The sequence below is a fragment of the Cimex lectularius genome, unplaced genomic scaffold, assembly GCF_000648675.2.
Source record: "Cimex lectularius strain Harlan isolate CLEC.00 unplaced genomic scaffold, Clec_2.1 scaffold124, whole genome shotgun sequence".
NCBI lineage: Eukaryota > Metazoa > Arthropoda > Insecta > Hemiptera > Cimicidae > Cimex > Cimex lectularius.
In genome coordinates this window covers 312,999-337,049 of record NW_019392703.1, presented here as the reverse complement: position 1 = coordinate 337,049, position 24,051 = coordinate 312,999, and the positions used below count along the sequence as shown (strand labels likewise).

Genomic DNA, 24,051 nt, shown 5'->3' with positions numbered 1-24,051 from the left:
GTATAATTCATATAATTATATAAATGTATGTATTATAATTATCCAGCAAAAGACAATATATACCTTGAATAAATACATTCATTTTACATAAATTTGTTTCTTTTAAATTTATAACTTATGTTTATGTTGTAAATTCTAGGGACTCCTAGAAATTGGCCAATTTATCTCTAATTCGTTGCCAAAATTTGAATTATCAACCTACCATATCGACGTTCTCACAGGAATACAGTTATGTGGTTTCCAAGATAGGTCTGATCAAGGACAATCCCCAGGAATGACGGAAAGAAATAGGGCGATTTAACCTCTAAATAGGGGTGTAAACTGAGAGATGGTTGGAGGAGTGAACAGTTCCAAACACAGTAGCCTAGGACTTTTGTACATTAAAGTTAAGCTTTAAGTTTTAAGTCCTCCTAAATGCTTACAATTGCAGCTTGTGATTTGTAAGTAGAAAGGAAAGGTAAATTTGGTAATTTTCTGATTAAAGATGATGGGAGCAATATTCTATGGAATTAGGGACGTCGTTAACCCGCAACAAAAAAGGGAAACAAAGATACTTGATCTTTGAAGGAGTTCAGAACCGATAGGCTGGGGGAGAGGATGGGCTTATCCGGGATGGATACTACTTGGGAACGGTCTGAAAAGAAAGATTGGGAGTTGCGGTAGAAGGAAAACATTTTAGGTTTAGCAAGGATGGTTAGGGACAATTTGAAACCCACACTAAAGAAGTGAGTGCAAGAGTTGTACCAAGTACTCCCAAATAAGAGCAATAAGTGGACCAATGTGGGTTATCACCTATAAAAGCCGCCTTATTATGTACCAATCAGTATGTGAATCAACTATATAGTATACGCGTCACCTGCATGGCCAAGTTACATAAAAAAAAAAAAAAAACAGGTTGGGCAGAGCTCACAAAGTGCAAAGGAAAGCATTACTGCTGGTCATGCAAACCTACAGGACATCAACGGAGGCATTACAAGTTATCTCAGGACAGATGACTATAGATTTGTGAATGAACTTAATAATGCAGTATGGGACGTTAGAAATGATATACAGCCGAGTATCAATGCTGCAAACGTTGAAGAAGTCATTAACTGGGCAACAACAGAATGGCAATGTCGGCGGGACTTAGCACCTCAGGTGACGGCAAGTCATACTCTCATTGAATGCACAAATTTTGACACGCTAAGATGTAAGTGGAAAAGAGAAACTGAAAGAGGAGTAGCGCTCACATTAAAAAACATGTTTGCCACAGAGAAAATGTTTATAGCTACAAAAAAAATTTATTTACAAAATCATGGAACACAAAGGATGGCACCCAAAAAAATCACAAGCGATAAATATGTTTTAATTGGAGTGTGTAATAGCCAGGAACTAATTATAATTCCACTCCCATGTCCTGACCGGATACCTCCAAAATGGCTTAAGTGTGACAAATTTCCGGGGGAGCAGAAAAGACCACTAGGCAGGGCCAATTTGTCGAGAACAAATAGATCCTGATAGAGCCCTTTGGATGAAGGTGCAGGAAGAAAGAGCACGTTTATCAAGGAAAAGGGAATGACCTACTGCATTAAAGGCTTTAGAGAAGTCCAGGAAAACAAGAATTGTAATTTACCTACCTGTCAATTGCTGTCTGTATGTCAGTTCTGTGGAAAAACCAGGACAAAAACCAGATGGGATACAAGATTTGAGGTTTGTAAATAAGAATATATTTGTAAATGGACTAATTTTTCAAGGGGTTTAGCAAAGTTAGAGAGGATATTGGCTAGAAATCATCAGGGGAGGTGGGATTAGGATTTTTATATGCGGGTTTCATAATCGCCTGCTTCCATGATTTTGAAAAAACAGAGTAAGGAAAAATATAGATATGTAGAAGGACAGGAAGGATAAATGGGAGACAAATGATGAGTTTTTACAGGCATACCTTCACTACCAGCTGCCTTGGTACGAAAACCCATAAAGGAAGCTAGTCGTGATTTGGGTGAAATGTTTAAAAAGAAGGAACTGTTAGGAATAAATGGAGCAAATAAAAGATTGTGGGGACAGGAAGGTTGACATAAAGTGGGCGTTAAATTCATCAGAGGATGCTGGCAACACAGGAAAAGCTTGGGATGAGCTGCGTGGAGGTTCTACTTGAATTTGGTATCGGGAGCAGAGGATATATATTGATAATCACATCAGTACAACTGAGAAATATCCACTTGGAATCGACTGGTGAAGCTAATGCGTTGTGACTGAAGAGGGTGGCTTCAAATACCGCATTTGGCTTCAAATTCATTCATTATAATAAGCTTTGTTTTTCCCAACTTTACAAACGTTTTTAATTTATGAAAGTACTTAATATTTATTTATTATCAGTGGATTTTCTAACTTTATTGATTTATGTAAACAGAATGATCTTTTTGTTTCGTGGAAATCATTTATTAACACATTAACATTGCAAAATTAAATTAAATTTGTTCAGTGTTGACCAAGAAATTTGTTTTAATCAACCAAGAAATTTGTTTTAATCAGAAAATTGTGTCAGAGATCCTTTAAGCAGGTGGTATATTGTTTTTCCTACAGCGTGTTAGGGACAATGAAGGCAGCCTGTCAATTGTACTTGAAACTGCTAAACCTACATCTATTGGAAGGAAATATTTATACAAGAAGCCAGGAAAAGCTCATTTAGGCCCCAAAAACATTTACATTGGATGGGAACTAAATGCTTCAGGCACACAACAATAAATAATAAAATCAGATGTCCATACATAGAAATGGGGATTGATTACGTGATACTGTAAACATTCTTTACAACATCCAATAAAGTCTCAAAAGACAAAAGAAGAGAAGAATTCAGAACCGAATGATACAATATACAAATGTCTTAAAAACACATGGTTTTTTGGTCAAGCCTTGACATACTGAAAAAATACTCATAAGAACAGACAGCAAAGCAGTTATTAGAGCATTAGCGTGTAAAAGAATCACATCCAAATTAGCGAATGCATCTAAAAAACTTGGAGAAACCCAACGACCTGATCATATCTTGGTGCCAGGACTCAAAGGAATTTTCAGTAATGAAAAAGCAGGCACACTGGCCTGTTGAGGATCTGCATGACAATATATAGACCCTGAATCTATTCATAACAAAAACAAATTCAGAATGTAAAAAAACCCTTACCGAGATTGGCAAATTCACTGCTACAATTAAACTAGAGGACTGATGGGATATACAGATCACTGGCACCTGAGAATGCATATACCCAACATAGGCATGATGATGGCTCAATGATTAGGTTATGCAATGGAAGAACAGCCACCCGTATCTAAGAATGCAAAGAAACCACTGAATAGAGACATAACCTGGACCAAATATACCAACCATATATAGGTCCTGAACCTTTAAAAAAAAAACAAAAAAAAAAAAAAACAGAATCCTCCATCACAGAATGGATCCAAAAAAAAGAGAGAAAAAATGGATGAACTCTAGAGGAGGTAGATATAGTAAGCTTACTTCAAAACGGCCCTCGCCAAGCCTGGCAAACTCAGTGCTAAAATTTGAGAAGGCTAAACTCAGAGAAGTGATGGGACTATATGCCAGTCACGGGCAGGAAACATCTACAAAACATGGCTCAACGATGACTTCATTTGGTTATGCAATTGGCAAGAACAGCCGCTCATATCACCTTCAAATATGAAGCAACTACTAATGGAGATATAACCTGGGATACAAAGAAAACCCAGAGAAAGGAATTGTAGCAATGACAGTACATAGTTTAATAATTTGGGGAAGCATTGAGTTGATTAATTGATTGCGCTGAACTAAGGAACAAGAAAAGAAAAAGCAAAAAGACTGCTATGTTTGTTGGGGGGACCAACTTTCTAGTACCCATCATCATCTTACAGAGCATAGAAAAATGTGTTTATAAATTATGTGAACTCTGCACATATTCAATAACTGTTTTCTCAATTCTGCACATGGATTACATACGAGCAGGCTATAAGTTGAGCCTATCACTCCCTGCAGTCCATCAGCAATTTCAGCTTTTGCATTTTTCAATGAAGGCCTCGAGAATCACCCATCCCGGGTGTTGGTTGTTCGGGGTCAGACCTCAGTCTTAATCGTCGAGCCACCGAGGTTGGGCTTAAGGGGCTATCAACAGCGAGGTCTCCTAACACACTCATCTTTAAGTTCATTCTTTCCCATTTTTCACTCAGTTGGGTGGTGGAGTACTCGATATTCCTCCATCACCTGTTATGTAGATATCCAGTTATCCATGCAACTGGGTTTATAAAGTTTGTAATATTTATAATTTGAGAAAGAGAGAAAAAAGTTTATATTAAATCATTGTTGTCAGGTCATTTATTTTGAAGATGGGTAAATTAATTAATTAGACTTATTTGTCCTGCCATTTTTTGGCATCTTGTGCCATATTCATGCAGTTTTATTTATTGGTTTTTATATAAAATTAAAAACTTAATAGTAAAAATAAAAACAAAATATAATAAAACCGAAAATGTGTCACTTGGTTGCCCCATATTTTATACATTTCAAATTTGATTAAAATAATTGCTAGTGATTAAAAGTTGTTTACAAGGATTTATAAATTTCTTGCACACTGAACAACCAAGGAAAAAATAATAACAATAAAAGTAAATGGAATGTGAAAAGTGTCAACTTTCACTCGGTATTTGGCAATCCTCAACCTCTTTACTGGCCGGGTAGTATACTTTAAAGGAGAAATCCCCTTTTGAGAAAGGACCAGGATTGACGACATGGCAGTTGTTATAAATTGAAGAAAATGCTTTGTGCTGATCTGCAACGACAACGACATCAGGGGTAGGGTAGAGTTGAAGGGCGGCATCATATTCCCAATAGACAGGGCAGACATTTAAGGAAAGGGGGACAAGATGAGCTTGGCAAATGATAGTCTTTGCAAACTGAAGGCCAATATCGTCAATCACAGGAAAATGTATAGTGTTACGACATAGTTTTGTCACAATGTCTTCTCTTATCAATACGATCTCTTGTGTGCAGTATTGTATCCTGCAAGGGTTTGTCATTGAAATAAGTCCTGGGACTTGCGCCTTGAGGTTTTCTAAGATAAATTCTGGAAGGGCGGGCCTTGGGAGTATATTAGCGACGAAAGTGTCTGTTGGACCGGGCACTATTATGAATTTAGACATTTTCACTAAATTGACATTTTGAGAAATAATTTCACCCAGAGCCCTGAAACCGTCTTTTAACGATGTCATTCGATTGTGCCCTTTTTGACAGGAGAGGAAATTGCCAAAAAGTACAAACACAGTGGGCGGTGAGGTGTTGTAACCGATAAACAGGGTTCTCAATTTGTCCAGGACTTGCGGCTGGTCCAACCATACATCGGATAAGAAGACAAACATCGAATCGTCCCTTTGTCTTTCGAGCGCCTTAAGCCGTTCATTGTTCCTCTGAGATATGAAGGCACTCCCTCCGAAATAATTCGCCGTCCCAAAATATACTCTGCTCACTTCGGCGTTTTCTCTCGGCGGGAGACCCATCGCTTGGACTGTAAGAATGTCGTCTTGATAGAATCCTTCTGCGAGTACGAAGCAGGAGTCTGTAAAGAGCCCGTCGTGGTAGGTCGTGTTCGAAAGATCGACTTGAACGAATCCGCTCGGGTCTTCGATGTAATATCTGCCTTCTTTGAGCTGTGTCAGGACGCCCAGGACGACCACATTTTCCAACTTGGAAGTCGTCGCCAGAAGACATTCAACGGGGCGGAGTTTGTACTGGGAGACGTCGTTCGCAGCACCGTGGAACAGTTCGTTCCTCATAGTTCTCTGATAGACTATCGTATACCTGTCTTTCAACAATAAACCTTTGGAAGCGGGAAGGCCGAATAGTTCTCTTTTCCCGTTGAACGAAGGTAGGAACTTTTTCCTTTCTAGGCTGTAGTCGAACTTCGGTACGTCGAAAGCTGACACGACGGACAGCAGTTCTTCGTCTTCGTCCGCTTCGCTCTTGCAGCTATCAAGGATCGCCTTCTCCAACTGGGACTTTTCCAGCACTGATGAGGTCAACGGTCTCTTCTGGCAGTGGTCTGTGATCTTTTCGATCCATTCTTCTCTCTCGGCTTTGCTCAGAGGTGAAAGGGTCTCGGTCAGGAAATCGGCAGCGTCCCCTCGAACGGTAAACCCGTTGAGCTGGAACAACGCGACGATCTTTTTTCTCAATTCTTTGTCCGCCGACATTTCAACAAAACAAGCATTTCAACAACTAAACACGATTGAATATAAAACGCCAGTATCAGAATCAATAGAACTAAAAAAAACTAAAGGTTACTTAAAAAACGCGGGAAATAATCAGCGATCACAGATATGACTGAGCTATCGATAAAGGAATAGAACAACAAATTTTAACCAAAACTTTTTTGAAAGATCTTTCTCAAGATTACATTTTTTGTATTTTTATATATATAAAAAATAATTTATAACGATTATTGTATTTTTTAAAAGGGTTCGCAACAGCAAAGGTCATATCAACCCTTCGGGTGCCGGCGTTTTTGAAAAATGCTTTTGCACGTCGGGTTGGAATGCAGAGTCGCTGGATTCGAACTCGAGACCTTTACCTGACAGTGATGAGCGCCGTGTCAACGCTTAAACGGCCACCGACGCATGTGAGAAAGCATCTACCCAACATAGGTATGATATATACATATAATGATGACTCCATTTGTAAGTTATGCAATGAGGAGGAAGCAACAGCCACTCATAACATCTCTGAGTGAAACAACGGCAAAAAAAAGTAAAAAACGTAGTGTATATTTTGCTCCAAAATGTCGGCAGACGGACCCTCCATGCCGTAATTTTACTTTAAATTATATATTATGTAATGTTTATAACTTTTCTTTTTTTTGCTATAAAGTATATTATTATTATTGCTCCAAAATGAATAGGGATATTGCTAATTTTGTAGTATTTACTTTCCCTAGCATTTTTATTGTAAATTGCATTAAAATTTATTAGAAATTATTGTTTTTTATGGGAGGAACATTTAAAATTAAGGGATTTTGAAATATAACAAAATAAAAGATTTTAATTCCATAATTTTGTTTATTGGATACAATAATTGATTCAATTAATACCGTGTATAATGTCCTATGTTAGGTAAATCCTCTGTGCACCTGTTAGGTATACTGTTTATAAGGTCATTAAGCGTAAGGAATTTCACAATGCTGCACTCAGTTTTTGCAGGTCAACTGGCTGGGAATGGTGATCAAAAAGCCTTCTCTGTAACACATCCCACATATGCTCAATGGGATTGAGGTCTGGAGGCAATGGGGGAAGGGGTTGGATTGGAAATTCCCAGGATTAAAAAACATTGATGAACATCTCTGCCTCTCTGAGGCCTGGCATTGTAATCCAGAAATCGAAAATACATGTCTATGAGATCCCTGGTTTGAGGGATGTATTTCACCATAATTTCTTAGACATATGGACTGAAATGAGGTTGCCTTCAACATTATGAAGTCCAGTTTGTCTTCCAGTGTAAATCCCAGCCCAAACCATTACACCGTCTCCACCAAACTGCACTGAAGGGAGCATGAAATGGGGCATTGCATGGGGCATCCCCTATTCTCGGTAGACTATTTGGCACCTGCTATCACTATGCAGACAGAAACGTGACTCATCAGTAAACATAACAGGCTTACAAAGTGCTCGTTGCACTATATTTTCTTGAATCGATGATGACAGGCTGTTGCTGCAGGTCATCTCAAAGGGGCATACAATGTGAGGCCAACTTCGATTTGTAATCAGGGCTTAATAGAAAGGGTGACAATATTTCTGTCTTCCTTTAGTCATAATGCTGAGATCCACTACCAGGCCTCCTATCGGCACTTCCAGTCTCTCGGAATTGGGCTAAAGGTCGGGAAACCACACTCTAAGAGACGCCAACTGTCTCTGTAATATCCACTTACCTGTGACCTTGATGACTCATTCTCACAATAATATTGGATACTTCTGGTTCAAGATGATGTCTTTCCAAAGAGAATACAACTGGATTAAAATGGACACAAGACTAGAAAAGGTGTTTGTTTACAAAATGAGTAATCTTCATGTTTTCTTATGTAAATCTGTTATTAAAAATAAGGATTAACATTTGTTTGTATTTTCTAGTTATTTTTTTATTTATCCAACTAACATATATCGGTTAATTTAATGAAAATTAATTGAATAAGAATAAATTATAAATATCCCTTGTCATTTTTGAGCAATTTATTTCTAGATCTCCAGAGAAGCAAGGTTTTATAGTTTGCCAGTGTAACCCCCATTGCATATACTGTGTTCAGAAAATTTGTGTATCCTCCCCATATTAAAAGCAAGCCATCACATGTTGGACTTGCACCGTGAAGGGTTGTCACTCCATGATGTGGCTACAGTACTTGAAAGACAAAAAAAAACATTTCCTAGGATCTATCACCATCACCATATGTGGCTGATAGCTCTCTTCTTATTGGGCGCTGGAGGATCTTCTGTTTCTTCTTGTCATGTCTGTGCCAAGGGGCAAAAATAAAAAAAAACTACAATAATATATTTTTTTGGAATTGTTTTATGCTTGAATTTGTTGAACATAATATTTCTTCAGGTATTTCATAATTCATGCTTGTTAAATGGTTACAATAACATTCATTATATAAAAGTTTTTAATGTTCACGACGCTTTAATGAAATGTAATGACCACTTGCAGACAGCAAAATAATATCCATTTGCAAAGTGACATCTGGTTTACTAACTTCTATTATGTAATTGAGAACAATTTGAGTCACAATGGATTTTAGTTCCATCATGGCGAACTTTTGCCCTAGAATAAAAACAACTGTCACATTAAGAAGAAAAAATTTTGCTCCCTTGAAAGCCCCAAGGAATTTTGGTGGGCCCGGTTGTTGATGGAATTTAGGTCTTTCTGGATTTTAGGGATGGCCAATGGTTCAGAGGGATAGAAGGACAGGTACATTTGGGCGTTGTCAGAATAAAAGTCATAGTTGCAATACTGGATGGAATCGGAGAGGTCATTAATGTAAATGCTGAAAAAGATTTGAGAGGTGCTAGAACCTTGGGGGTACTCTAGATTTTAATGGAAGGAGGAGGTGTGACTGTTATTGCACATTACTTTACACTCAAAGGAAACTTTTAAAATAATTATTTGTGACAAACCTATGCAATTTCTGTGACCTGCGCTGAATGGTATATAAGCAAATGGAGTCCTATTTGCTACAGCTTCTGGAAGAAAATTGTCAGGATTGAATTCTGAAGGGTTAGGGAAGTTTTTCTCATTTCTGTGCAACCAGTATATCGACATGAGAACTACTGTCCCAACGGGTAAAGTATAGCCAGCTAAAAATTACAATTTCATCAATTGTATTATCTTGGATAAATTACTTTTATACTAACTTTTCAGCGTGATTTCACTAGTGATGTACCTTCCTATTGCTGGAACACTGGGATAAAGTCTTAGTGATTCTTTTATCACTCGATCTAAATATTTTAATTCTTGCAAATCATCATGACTTGGCCTTGTTTTATCTCCGATAATTTGCTTCATCTCGTCATACAATAAATCCTATAATCATAAAAACGTGATATAGACATAAGTTACAAAAAAATCTCTCTCTCAAAAAGTTACTCAGCCAAGAGATCGAGGTAATTACAGATTTTTTTTTACACCTATCTAGTTACTAGACTAATAAAAAAATCAATTTTAATGGATGCAGGTGTTTAAATCATGACTATAAAAAATATACTTTCTGCCTTGTTTACCTGAATTGGTTTGTTTTTTGAAAGTGCTTTAAGGACAAAAGAAATAGCGGAGGTTACAGTGTCATGACCCTAAAATAATACAATTTACTTTATTTGAATTCAATTATGTAAATTTATAAAATAGAAAGTTTGCAAGTAGAAAATATAAACCTCAAACATAAATGTATCAACTTCTTCTTGTATATCTTGATCGGTGCTAAATATACCATTGACTGTCTTCTGTTTCAGTAGAGATTCCAATAATGGGATCTTCTTTTTGAATCCTTAAAAAAAAAAAAAAAAAAAAAAAAAAAAAAAAAAAAAAAAAAAATTACAATTAAACTACATAATTATACTATAAACCAAATGCTCACCTAAAATTTCTTCGGCTTCATCTGTTTTACTTTCAAACTGCATTGATTTTTGTTTATCTTGGATCACCTATGGGGGTAAATAGATACAGCTAAGACATTTTTGACACTAATTTGCTAATTCTTTACCTTCCTCGTAGTTTCATGCAGTATGCTTATGGTATCCTCGACTTCTTTGGGTGATTTGAGCAGTTTATATAAAAAATCCAAATGGAGCCAAGGTTTCTGCATCCTTTCAGTAATAAGTGATGCCATTCTAATAGAAAAACAATATTGTATTATTAAATTCTACAAAAAAAAGTTGTTAAGAAATTTATTTTACTTTCTCAAGGCTGTGACATAACTGGATTTTTGAATTTGTGCATTCACACTAATTCCCATCGATGTTTCTAAAAAGTATTATTGTTTTATTTAAAAAATTTTTGGAACCTGAATACATTATATATATTAATTTTAAAACTAAATCAATACTTATATAAAAAAGAACCATAATTAGCCATAGCACTTTTTTTTTTAGGTTTGGGTAAGTTGAATAAGGATTTTAAAATTCATTTCCCACACTCTGACCAACATAGACCTATTGTGGAACCCCTGAAAATTATAGCCTTACTTTGTAAAGTGCTCTTTTCCTATAAGCCTAAGCACTTTCCTCGGTGCCTCTTCACACACCTCTTTTGGAATGAGAATTGCCTACCGAAGTGGATGTACCGTAAACCAGGCAATTCTTCACATTCACAAAAGATAGTATGCCGATATATCCTCCTGTCAGTGATGGCATCATTCTGTCTCTGCTTTACCCATCTTCCTTAGTTGGTAGTTAAGAGGGCAGTGGATGGTATAGAGTCCTATAATTTTCCTAAAATTCTGCTTGATGAGAGAAAGTTCTTTCATGTTCCTTTTTGAGAGATTTATAAATCTCTTATCTTGCCATATACTTGGTGTTTTTATCCAGGGCTTGAGTTTTTCTTTCTCCAGCTATTTTTCCAGTTCCATCTTAAGCACACACTCTGGTGCACCTAGTTTGGCTCTGGTCCCTTGGGACTAGTTAGTAATCCCGTTCTTCCCAAATCTTCATGCCCTGAAATTTCATTTAAGATAATCTTCTCCTGTTTTCCTTGAGCCATTAGGCAACTAAGGCCTCCCAGACAAGTTTGTAGTAGAAAGCATGTGCATTTAGTCCTATAGCTGCCTGATTGAGAGTCTGTAAATCTTTGCAAATTTCATATTTTTTGTATTGACTCTTGTGCATAAAGATGGATTGCAAGGACCACAGCTTGGAAAATTGTTGGGATAAGTTCAAGGGGCTTGGCTAGGGTATAGTTCGGCCCTTTTAGTACACCTACACATACACCCAGTTCCATCTTCGATCCAACTGTGTATTAGGGTCTTTTCCTGAAACTTGTGGCGGCCACAGCACATTCTTATTTTATTAATATAAAGTAATACTATTGAAAGAAAATTAATTTTACTCTGAATGCTCACCGCAAATAATGTCCAGAGTGCAGTCCGATATGAATGGATTCACATCACAACACTTTCCACAAAAGCTGGACAATTTGTTAACAAGAATAGTTGCATTTTTATAAAAAACGTCTTCAAATTGCTCTAAAATTTTGAAATGGAATGCAGGTGTTATAGCTTTCCGTCTTTTTAACCACTTTTCACCTGCTCAAAAGCAAAATTGATACATATTTAAAATTTCAATTTAATTTATTCGCCTTACCTGTGCTTGTTAGCAGACCCGTCCCAAGCCAGCCATGAAGTAACATGTAGAGTGGTGATTTTGTAATGTTATCTTTACTAGTCAGTAAGACCTAAATGATAATGATTGAAAATATTTCACTATATATGAAGATTTTGATCAGTTTACCTCCATATCACCTTCGTCTCTACAAATTACATATAATCTATTTCCGACCCAAAATCTAACAGTATTTCCGTACATCTGAAATCTCTCTCCCCATTTTTGTAATTGTTCTGAAAACGTATCTTTAAGAAAAACGCTAACATCGTCAAATAATAACATACCTATGCCATTTTTTGGTGTGCTGAATATACATCCAATTATTGGAAGTGATAAAGGTCCTGGTATTTTATTACCCAGTTCTCTCATACTGGAATCGGGTAAAGTGTAAATCCACAGGAGAAAAATTAAACCGGCTATTAACAATGCTGTTTCCAAGAACATTGTCATAAAATATTTAGTATTAAGAGTTTGTCTAAAAGTCATGCAACACTAAATCAATCAAGTGATAACGCTGTAATTAAAATATGAAATATAAATTAAAGTATTTTTATATTGTAGTTGTTAAAGTATTTTACCAGAACAGTGCACAGCAATAATTTGTTGTCAGTTTTTCACACTACAGTACAATAGAAATGCTGTTAAAAACATATTCTACTGGGTAGGATTGGAGAAGGAGAGATAACATAAGACCAAGGTCAATAAATAATAAGACAAAAAACTAATCACAGTGGTAGTTGCTGTAAAATGTTACAAAAGGAACAAGAGCTTTTTAGGATTTGGCAACAGTGTAAAATATTTCTTAACCTGCGTCAATAAGTTGAATATTTTCTGTGTAAAATGGTTTTCAATTAAATTCAACAGCACTTGATCCATTATTTAATATATTCATGTGTTTCATGAGAATTTATTTTTTCATATATTCGTATTTTATTTTTATGTATAATCTGTACATAAGGAATACATCCTTTACAGATAGAGTGACTTCTATTATTATAGATATGGGCTTGATAATCACGCATCTCGTGTATTGGCAGTCTGGGGGTAGATGTTGGTCTTATCCATCCACCAGAGTTGGACTCCAATACAGGTCAATAGAGCACCCAACCACATGCAGTTCCTAGATCCAAACCCAAATCACCCTTTCGATCATTCTTAAATACATCCTTTTTTATTTAGATATCATTCATTCTCAAAGTTTTGCTGCATTTGAAAAGGAACATTGGGCATGTAAAAAGGCAAAAGAGAAATTTTACAAACATCTGCTTAAGTTGGTTTATTTAAATTTGGAATTAAGTGTCTCTCGTTAATCCTTATCTCCTTTGTTTTATTATAAAGCTGTGAATAAGTTCCACGATATCTGTATTTCCCAACATGACTAAATATTTTGGGTGGATTCCTTGGTTAGGTGTATTATGTTTATTTCTTTGTTATTACGATGTTTCGTCATTATTTTTATTTTCAATTAATTTTTTTTAAACGATTTCTCGCATTCTTGGACATCGCACTGAAGTTTACTGTTTGGCTTGCTTCATGAACCTTTAGGCATGATGGCATTTACGAAAGATTTTTTTAAATAAAAAAAAACAAAAAAATGGTTTGTTACGTATACATGATAATATGTTATACAAATGTGTACACATGATTAATATATCACACTAGCACTAATGCCAGCCCTGCACTGGTAGAACACATGTTTTGAGAAGCCAGCCATTGCTAGCACTCAGTGTGTATGATTAGGGGTCAAGGAGGTCCTGAGGCCATCGTTGGTTGAGGCGACGTGGTGGGTTGTCAAGATGGGAATGAGAGAAGAGGGCTCAAGCAGTATGGTTAGGATGGTTCAAAAGGTTGGTGTGGAAGGTTTGGAATCTGGACCGGATTAGTTAGTTGGCAAAAGGAATGTTGAGGTCTTTGTGGATAGTGAAGTTAGTGACTTAATAAGGTGCTTTGACAATTTGTCTAAGGACTTTCGATTGGAAGGACTGGATGCTCTGGATATTGGAAAGCTTGGCAGTACCCCACAGTTCCACTTCGTATGTCCATATTGGTCTTAATAAAGTCTTGTACAGTGTTAGCTTTGTCTTAATTGTCGATTTCGGTCTTAGAAGTCTTCGTAGTCTAAGTCTTGTATTAAGTTGTTGATTTTTAAGTCTTGTGTGGGGATTCCATGTCAGTCTGCTGTCGAGATGTAGTCCCAGGTATTTGACTTGAGTGGAAACTGGTAGCTCTTTGTTGTTGATGTACAATAGAGGGCAAGACTACTTTTTCAGCATAAAAGTACACTGAGAGCATTTTTCTTTGTTCATTCTTGTACTCCATTTTTTTCACCAGTCTTCGATAAGCTCAAGGTATTCCTGGATGTTGGAAGAACCTTGGACAGGATTCGAGTTAGAGGATATGATTGCGGTGTCGTCCGCGTAGGTTGTGATAAGAGTGTCAGGTTGTATTTGTAGGTCAGCATTATAAAATGATATATAGGATAGGACCAAGGATCTTGCAGTACACCGGCCTGTATCCATTTAATAACTGCTATAACATTCACGCTAGTAAATGCATTCACTCTCAACTCATGCTAGTGGACAGAAAAAATATAATATATACAATAAAATAACTCTGTTTCCTCGAAGAATCGAAATAGGGACAGATACTCGTTGCTATGCTCAAGCACAATCCTCATGTCTGTGGCATTCCTACCTGCTCCCTATATGGATCCAAGGAGTTGCCCCGCTCAATTAGATGGATATAGAGCAATCTTTCCCTGCAGGCCAGACACGGTCTTTGGCCCAAAACTAAGTGCCCGTGTATCAACCTTGCCTATTCTTGGTTGAGGATAACTCTTCTCGTATGAGTCAGATCCTCCGAGGACCACCAATCATGATTCGCGAGAGCTTCTCTGCTGACCTGGCCCATGCTGCCATCTTCTTTTAATCGTGTTTTTTTTTGCACTTTTAGCGTCACGGGGCCGGATCGAAGTGGTTAAGCTCAGGGTTGGAACGTCTTTGCCTTCGTCCTCCTTCGTTTTAAAGAAAAATTTTGATTTTATTTTCTCATAGTAAACGAAAAGGTTAAATTCTTTGTTGTGAATAGTAGGTTTTATACGGAACTTTTTTTGATTGTTAACAGTTTTTATATGGAACTTTTAATATATGATTATTGATAATCGCTTTTAAATTACTTGAGTCGCCAGATATCACTGGTTTTTTTTTCTTATATAGTCGTCGTTTTAAGCTCTAATGGTCGTGTTATTCATCTAAAGATAATCGTCATCGTGGCGTTGTTTCAATTAAATTTCCAACTCATTTAACCCATAACTTAACATGTTAAACGAATGTCAAAAATATAGATATATTTAATGCCAGTTTAAGTAAATTTAAGCAAATTTTATATTGTATCATTAATATATTCAGTTACATTGATCTTTTTTATTAATAATACAAAAATTGAAAATTACATTCAGTTCATATTTCAAATTGTTTCAATTAAATTAAATTTTTTTAACATTATAAACATTCCTAAATTTATGGACAAATATAACCTTTATACTTTTATTGTATAAATTTGTATTTGGGAAACTACACCTGAATTTCCTACGTCTGTATTACTTTTTATGTGCAATGTGTGGCATGAAAAGTTTACAAGAAATTACATTGCAAAGAGGTTTAAATATGTGCATAAGATTCATACTAAATCTTAATTTTAACGATCGTATATATCATAAATTTCAAATTTAAATTTCTTAATGATGAAAGATATAATTGATTATAACAAAGCATGTATGATTTTCTAAGTAATAAAAACTAAAAAACCTAAGTATTTGTATGAAAAATAGATGATACCCAATTGTTAAATGGAGATTATATATTATTTTTGTACTGTATTAATTACTTCTTGTTTCATATATTCTATTGTAAACGCATTATTATTATTAAATTCACCACGCAAACACACATTCAGTGGTCCGCTTGACCAATTAATATCTTTCAATTCATTAAGGGTTTTAGTTGAGATAAAAAAGTCAATGTCACGAGCGGGATTCGAACCGACGACCTTCGGCTAATACGCCGCTACCCTACCACTTGAGCTATCGTGACTTCGATCCCCAAAGGTCGTGGGTTCGAATCCCGCTCGTGACAATGACTTTTTATCTCAACTAAAAACCTTAATGAATTGAAAAAATTATATTATTATTTACAAAATTGTCGTTTTAGGCTGTAATGATCGTTTTATTCGTCTAAATATAATCGTCATCGTGGCGTTGTTTTAATTAAATTTCTTAATAAAGTTAAAGTCGTTCAAAAATATAGATATATTTAATGTCAGTTTAAGTAAATTTAAGCAAATTAAATATTATATCATTAATATATTTAGTTAATTTGATCTTGGGTATAATTATTACAATAATTGATAATTAGATAGTTTTAGTTCATATTTCAATTGAAATTGTTTGTTTGTTATTTTTTTATTATTAAACATCCCTAAATTTATGAACAGATATAATCTTTATACTTTTATTGTATAAATTTGTAATTGGGAAACCGTAAAATAAATAAACCCTCACGTCTTTGAAACGTCTAAACACTTATGAGTTCCATGTGTGGCTAATTTTGCCACACAGTCTCCGAAATTTTAAGCGCAATTTCAAAAAGAAAGAATTGATAAAAGCGTTTTCGAGAATTACAAACACGGTACACAAATGAAAAAAAAACTTTTCTATATATTACTAAGTTTTATATTGAAACTATTCTGTTGAGACAAACCATTAAAATATTTATTCAACAAAGATTTGACAAGATCTCAGAATTGGACGACCCTTGTTTTGGCGAAAGTTGAATCAGGAACGTTATATTAAAAGTTAAATTATAAAAATGTTTCGAGGAAAACAGAGTTTTTATCAAGCATTATACATCGCAACATGGATACGCTTGCAGATAAAAGAAACAAAAAGAAAAAGAAAAAAGGCCGATGCTTGTTAGCCTAAAAGAAAACCTCAGTGGCTGCGTCGGAGGAATTCTTTGATCACTGCTAACAAGTAACGTAATCTTTATAAAGAAACCTAAACATTAGATATTAAAGTTTATTTTGCTCTTGCACAGTCTTGAGTTATGAAAATCGTTTGAATAACGCGAAGAAAAAAAAATCCTTTATTAGTTATGTACTTGCGTTAATTAGTAATTAAGATTAATTATGTATTTATTTAACAAAAATACAATTGAAAATGATTTATTAGCGAATTTTTAGAAAACAGGAAAGTCCGAGTCAAGCTGTGCTATTAGGGGATTACGTTCAAGAGAACGGCACCTCCCAAGGGTAGGTAATAAGTGTGTGTTCTTTCTTGTCGCGCTGTACGGAATCACTGACTCTATTCCCCGGCAGATCCAGAAAATGTTATGCGTTGACGACCTCTGTTTTCACGTCTCTGGTAAGGATCTGACATTGGGCGATGCAGTCGAGTATTTTGGAGGTCCTGAAAAGGGAGAGCTGATGGACTGATATCGATATATAGGGGGAGAGGGTAGATGCCACTACGACTTATGGAATGTTCTCGCCCTCCACTCTGCAGCCAATCAGAGTAAGAGCTCTTCCCTATATAAGCAGGGGCACTGCCTCACTGGAATCAGACTCGTCAGCGGTCAGCCCGACGAGATCTCAACCATCACTAATATAACGGAGACTCGTCAGCCGACGAGGTCTCATACATCACTAATAATCGACTACACTAGACTCGTCAGCCTGAAGAGCTGTCGCTAATGAAACACCGTCGACGACAGCAAGAGTTCCCGCAGCATTAGCCCGATCTCGCCTTCTAAACAGCCTACTTGGCCATTAACGCCAAACGCTGTCCCTCGGCTAATTGCTGCACTCCATGACCTTCGGCCTTTGTGGAGTCAGCCGACTCACGGCTTCCCCGGACCTTAGCCAACGGTTTACTCTGTCACACACCACAACCAACGGCCCCACTCGCACGGTCTCGGCCTCATACCTTTGTCACAGCTTCTCTCAACACAACACCGGCCCTTTTCAGGGCCACAAAACTCCCAGGCACTAAATTGGTGACCCCGACGTGATCATGCTCCTGAAAACAAATTAGGGTCTGGGCGTAACACGCCACCCAACACCATTGGTCTGCAGCTTTTAGTGGCTCGCCCATTAGGGGAGCTATGTAGTGGCCACTTGTAGGTACTACACGTTACCGCTAGAGATTCGTGCAGCAGTCAGCCAGTCTGGGAGAGATGATGGTGCGAGTACCCTTGTTGCTGTAGTTAGTACTGATGGCTTGCTCCATTAGTGGGTGTTGAGACCTCGTCGACGTGATCACCACACCGGTTTTCCTTTCCCCTCCTCAAAGACCGCGTGCGTCCACTTTTGCAGATTGACGAGGGTTCATAACCCACGACAACAATGCCTGGGGAGAACCAGTACGGTGGTGGAGTGGGTGCAGTTCCTCGGCCTCATATTGAATGAAAACGAGATGACGAAGTCAGGGCCTTTGAGCTTATTGGGCACGTTTAGAACCAGCCTCTGCTGCGAGCTGAGAGTCCGAATCCTAGAGAGAACGGCTATGTGGAAGGTTTCTTGTACAAGCTGGGCCACCCCTTGTGAGGTACGTTCCTAAAAAAAAAAAAAAAAAAAAAATTCAGTTGTTTGGGCCCAGGGCAGATTCAAGTAGGCTTCGCCCCATTTTTTCTGTATTCCTTCGACCCTAAATCCATTCCCTTTCTGTTCTCACCTCGATCTCGAACGATCAGCCTCTGTCGTTAACCCAGACCAATGCCCACCTCACCCAGCTTCGAAAACCCTAAGTTTTAGCCTTCTCGCATCTAAATCCCTTACCACGAAGTTTTTCCCATTTTCATCCATTCCAACCATATTCAAACGATTTCCCGTTTTCCATCCAACCTGCAGGTCACCATCGTCGTCGCAAGTGGGGCCCCAACTTTACGTGGCGGCCTGTAGATCTCCTCCGATACTTCAACATACAGTCTACAAAAGCCAAGTGTTCGTTTCTTTTCTTACTTCCTATTTTTCTCGCTTGATTGATTTTTTTTTACCAGCCCAAACACCAGTATACGAGAGACTTCGAAGCCGGTCGTAACCTCTGGGTATTCGCTTCAGCGAAGCCTTAGGGAGTGACGGTTTGACACTGGGCACGATACTCGAGCTGGGAAAACGGCTGACACCTCCCTGGGTCCCTCCCGGCCTGCTCATGCGGGACGATCTTGCGGTATTAGCTAGGTCGCGTATCTGGATACCTGAACAAGTTGTGCAACAGGGCAACGAACGTGCAGACGTGCAGACAGAAACATGCTGCACGATCAATAAAGAACGTTTAGGCATCAATAGGACGGATCGTCCGAAAAGCACTTGCGTATCAGTGCGAGCAGTGACCCACTGAAACGCAAGGAAGGGTGCTCACCCGTTTGAAGATAGGCCATACATGATTGACACAACATCTGCTTTTAGGGCAAACCTCGAGCAGGTGCCCGGAATGTAGAAAAAGGTGCTCAGTGTCAGACTTGATCGAGGAGTATCAGACCTTGTCCTCGATCTCTTATAGTGAGCGTGTAGGCATTCCCGACCACAGTCCTTGGGAATGAGAGTGTGAGCTCCCCTATTCGGGTTTCCCCCATCATTAGAATGTAAACATTGTATATGTATATTGTATGTATTATGTACTGTATGTAATGTACGGTATATAATGTATGTGTGTATTATCTAGCTGTGTGTCTGTGTGAACGAGTATAAAGGGATGTTATTTAATCCTAATAAATCTTGTTATATACTCCTAATTGAGTTGAGAAGTTCCTAACTCGTGATGGCACAAGTTCTTCCTAAAGTTTCTGGACATTCGCGAATGTTGCCGACGTTGAAGTTTGGCCCAGATTAAAATTAATTTGTCCTAGGTTGGTCGAAAGCCGAAAAGAATAATTAAGTTTTTGATCGAAGAAAGGCAGAAGTTCGAGAATTATACAAGCCTTTATTTCTTGACCTTAATTCCTGATACAGTTGCAACATAAAGTTTTAATAGCTTAAATGTACTTATTATAATTTAAGTACTAGTTTTATAAATTATTTTACAATATAATAATTCATTAAGTATTCATTTTCTTATTAAGCAATCTATCACGTTTCAAATTCATGCGAGGTTCACTAATTAAGAAGGCTTTACAGTTTACAATTGTATTTGCCCCAAGTTTCTTTTTACAAATGAATTACTGCAACATAACCAGGATTCTAATTGTACCTAAGAGGGCACATGCACTCGAAAGGAGTAACAGAAGAAACTGTGCAGATATTGCCAGGAAGAAGGGGAGACAGCAGAATACGTTTTATGTTTTTGGGAGCATCTATGTAGGTTAGATTCTTTCAACAAGGAGAGAAAAAGCCGCAAGCAAGATCCTACACTAAGGAGGCCCTGGCAAGGCTATGGACGTTGAATAACAACAGCTGGCCAGTTGGTTATAAAAACTAAAATATAGGTGCACAATAGACCTACTCAGGACGAGGTGTAGAAGGTCTCGTTGCCGCTTAATTTTATCACTATCCAACTATCCGTTAACTTAGTAAAAGTAGATATCTCTCCAAGGCTATGTACCTATCTAAAAAGGTAATGCTTATGATATGGCTGTACACTACCGAGGAAACAAACTGAAATGTACTAAACAAATACACTACCTGGGAGTCATTTTTGATGAGTATATGCCCTGGACATATTGAGGACATTTGTAACCACGCAACGCAACTTATCCACCAACTAGGTAAATCTGCTATGGCTTACTACGCTAAAAGTGAAGGTTGGACCAATTCTAACGTACGGGGTCCAAGGCTTACATAAGAAGAGGAACATTCAACGTATTAAACAGGTTCAACGCCTAATTCTTTTGAGAGTTATAAAAGGCTATAAGAACCATTTCTTATGAAGCGGCGAATGTAATCTCCGGATGATGATCTAAATGATCTAAATTTATTTTAAAATTCTCAGTATTCTAATTTTCATAAAATTTTAATTGATTTTTATTAATAGAATAAAGAAGAATTCCTGATTACATAATTTGTCTTTGAACGGTTTTAATAATATTATTGTCTTTTAAACTTTGATCAAGTACATTCTTAACCTCTTTTATCTTATCATTTACTTTCTTCGTTTCTTCTCAGGTATTTTAACGATCATTTTTCCGCAGCTGTAGTTTTCTTTTTCTCATCATTCATATCTACTACATAACTTTTTTCACGAATCAAATCATTAAATTTTTTTAACTCATGTATTAAATTTTCTATAGTTTTTGGTTCATTTTTATGGTAAGAGTTCTCGGAAGTCGGACAGAACAAGTCGGCGTCCCACAAGGGAGCATTCTTGGTCCCATCCTTTACATAATTTATACTGCCGACCTATCTATTCACCTTAATACCATCATCACCACCTTCACGATACTGCAATTTGTCCGCTACTCGAATCCTATATCTCCAACATCCAAGAACACTGTGAGCTTATTGAAGGGTGGTGAAAAAAAAATAAAGGAGAAGATTGAATGACGAAAACTGTACTCAGTGTGCGTCCTCATTGAAAAAAGTTGGCCTCCGCTAAAAACAACCACAAAGAGATATCGATTACCTTTCAAGTCAAATACTTACGACTGTGACACTGATAACGTGGAATCACAACAATTTAACAGAAGATTTCTGTGAGGCTAGGTCTTAGAACTGGACTAAGGACCGGATATTTAGTGGTCTATTAACCAAATTACTTCTTTCAATTAATTAATCTTTTTAATGTAAGATTTGGGTTGAAATGAAAAATAGAAAAAGGAGGGAAAATTCGAAAGGTTGAAGGTTGAGTTGGGCAGTTGGTGTCCGAGAGGATCGAAGTCACGATAGCTCAAGTGGTAGAGCAGCGGCGTATTGAGCCGAAGGTCGTGGGTTTGAATCCCGCTCGTGACACTAGCTTTTTCATTTCAACCAAAACTTTACATAAAAAGACTTTTACACACGACATTACTGCGACCACTTTGCATTGGCTGGTTTCTCACGGAATGTATCCTCCGGGTGTAGCACTGACTTTAGTATTAGCGCTGTAACAGTTTGACAACGCTACAGTACTACGCATCTGTAGTATGTACTGTTGGGTACAAACAAAATCATTAAAAAAATCTATTTCTAACTATACTAGACAGACTATCCATAAAACAATTGGCTTCAATTACCCCAAGGAAATTAAAGAACTAATAAATCAGAAAAGAAAGGCTAGAAGAAGATGGCAACAATCAAGAGACCCTGTATACAAAAACATTCTTAACAATATGGCTCAAAAACTTAAACGAAAGCTAAAAAAACTACATGACGACTCAATCACAAATTATCTAGAAGACCTAACTCCAGGCGAAGCCACTGACTACTCTCTGTGGAAGACCATTCCATTAAAAAAAGAAGATTGGGCGAGAGATAGCAGAGAAAAAGCCGAATTGTTTGCTAGTTACCTTGCTGAAATCTTCAAACCAAATGAAATCATCAATAGCAGTTTACTTGAAGTAACAGCCACGCCACAAGATGAAAATATAAAGCTAGTTTCACCTAAAGAAGTAGCAAAAGAAATTAAAAATTTACCTGTTAAAAAGACTCCAGGATATGACCTTATCACTGGATAAATACTAAAACAATTGCCAAAAAAGGGTATAGTTAAACTAACATACCTATTTAATGCTGCAANATATCAAAATCATACAAACACTCCAAAATAAAATCTTACGTAACATGGTCATTGCACCTTGGTCATCTTAAGATCCCTGAAGTCACGGCGGAAATACAAAGATTTGCCGCCAAACACTAGGATCGCCTCAGCCAGCACGAGAATGTGGAAGCGACCAAACTCTTACATAACCGAAACATGGTCAGAAGATTAAAAAGAACAAAGCCAGATGAACTTGTGTAGTTAAAAGTGAATAGTGAATAGTGAAATGTAAATCTTATTGTACCAATGGGTTTATAAGAATGTAAACATTTATTTATTCTATAATATTATTGTAAAATTAATGGTTGGTCTAATAAGACCAGTTTTAATAAATAAATAAAAATTCTAACTAAGGAAGATTAAAAACTACATTTCAAAGACAATCAGTTTCGTTATCTGATGGAAGCCAGGACCATGCCCGTCCAAACTGATTAACTTACCGAATGGATGTTTAAGTGGACGAAGGTGCATTGAGGAAGTTCTTCTGGAAGCTGTGGTCCTATTCGAACCATTTATCAGGGGAAAACTTCGTATTACTGCAGGATAACGATCTATCGTATTTACTCGAGTTTTCACCCATTACTTGGAGGAAGTAGGGATTTTCAGAATCGGCGAGCACATTCTCCTGACAAACCATAGAACGTTATGGAACATGATGGCGGGTTAGATATCTTTCAACGCCTCCAACAAGCTTTGAAAAGCTTTAAACTGCTCTTGAAGAATGGGATTCTGTTTCACAAGGCGAAATCCGATCGCTTATTTAATTTAACTCTTAACTTTTATTAACTCGATGCCTATAAGACTAAAGGCCCTCCAGAGGGGTAATTCGTTATTCAGAAGATATCCAGGTAATAAATTGTTAGTTAAATTTTAATCTATAGTTAAATGATTTTCCAGTTTTTTTGGTGAATTTTCATTCAAACTGTCATAATTATAAAAAACTTAACGAAAACAATTGTAATAAAGGTAAAGACAAAACACTGTTTTTTTAAATTTTTTTTATTTATGCATTAAAATTATGTTTACAATTCCAACTGTTTTGGCTGGAGTACCAAAAACCTCTCCCCCCCCAAAAAAACTTACGATTTTGGCGTGGTCTGTATAAAGAAAAAAGAAAAAGGAATCACTGAAGTTGCAACTCCGTAGAACGACCTTTGGTTCAGGAAGTGAAGGATAGGATGGGAAATTTGTGAAATACTAAAGGAAAATTTAAGGGGAAAATGAGAGGTGCTCACAGGAGAGGTTTTTTAAAAAGAGGAGAGGTTTTCGTTCTCAGTAGACAGAGAAATCAGAACTGCTGGACGAAGGAAGAGGTTTAGGAGAGGACTCAAAGGGTCAAGGCGCAGGGCGTCTATTTTGCTCTGCCCAAAACACCAATTATTACAACAAATTAAAAAAAATAGTAAATTTAACGCCTCAGGGAACTTTGATGCGTCAACGCAATGTTTCGGGCC

At 37.0% G+C, this 24,051-nt stretch overlaps 2 protein-coding genes and 1 long non-coding RNA gene across 5 annotated transcripts; 1 reads left to right on the top strand and 2 right to left on the bottom strand.

Moving 5' to 3' along the window:
• Positions 1-4,379: 4,379 nt before the first annotated feature.
• Positions 4,380-6,363, bottom strand: LOC106666331 (DNA polymerase epsilon subunit 2). Its single transcript, XM_014393434.2, has one exon. It carries the CDS (start codon positions 6,211-6,213, stop codon positions 4,654-4,656), a length of 1,560 nt encoding a protein of 519 aa, XP_014248920.1. The 5' UTR covers positions 6,214-6,363; the 3' UTR covers positions 4,380-4,653.
• A 197-nt stretch (positions 6,364-6,560) lies between these two features.
• Positions 6,561-8,024, top strand: LOC112126671. The gene is made up of 3 exons (XR_002910131.1): positions 6,561-6,663; positions 7,216-7,752; positions 7,821-8,024. It is a non-coding gene; the product is annotated as an uncharacterized LOC112126671 (long non-coding RNA).
• Positions 8,025-8,229: 205 nt separating this feature from the next.
• Positions 8,230-12,561, bottom strand: LOC106666379 (cytochrome P450 4C1-like). 3 transcript variants are annotated; one of them, XM_024226214.1, is made up of 13 exons: positions 12,453-12,561; positions 12,159-12,388; positions 12,001-12,107; positions 11,854-11,944; positions 11,613-11,795; positions 10,453-10,519; positions 10,260-10,386; positions 10,134-10,200; positions 9,931-10,043; positions 9,781-9,849; positions 9,415-9,583; positions 9,178-9,357; positions 8,230-8,514 (listed from the first exon to the last, which is right to left on the bottom strand). In XM_024226214.1, the coding sequence occupies exons 2-13, from the start codon at positions 12,358-12,360 to the stop codon at positions 8,474-8,476; spliced, it is 1,416 nt and encodes a 471-aa protein (XP_024081982.1). In that variant the 5' UTR covers positions 12,361-12,388; positions 12,453-12,561; the 3' UTR covers positions 8,230-8,473. The 3 variants fall into 3 exon arrangements, with proteins under 3 accessions (XP_024081982.1, XP_014249033.1, XP_014249034.1); XM_014393547.2 differs by lacking the exon at positions 8,230-8,514 and adding an exon at positions 8,555-8,824 and having other exon boundaries at positions 12,453-12,560; XM_014393548.2 differs by lacking the exon at positions 8,230-8,514 and adding an exon at positions 8,555-8,824 and having other exon boundaries at positions 12,159-12,349; positions 12,453-12,544.
• Positions 12,562-24,051: the final 11,490 nt, after the last annotated feature.

Bases quoted from the DNA above. Each gene is read 5' to 3' on its own strand.
- LOC106666379 (XM_014393547.2), bottom strand. From the start codon at position 12,360: ATGACTTTTAGACAAACTCTTAATACTAAATATTTTATGACAATGTTC. The intron at 11,796-11,853 runs GTAAGGCGAATA...GCTTTTGAGCAG, and splicing joins GGGTCTGCTAACAAGCACAG to GTGAAAAGTGGTTAAAAAGA. The intron at 9,850-9,930 runs GTTTATATTTTC...GTATTATTTTAG, and splicing joins TTGATACATTTATGTTTGAG to GGTCATGACACTGTAACCTC.
- LOC106666331 (XM_014393434.2), bottom strand. From the start codon at position 6,213: ATGTCGGCGGACAAAGAATTGAGAAAAAAGATCGTCGCGTTGTTCCAG.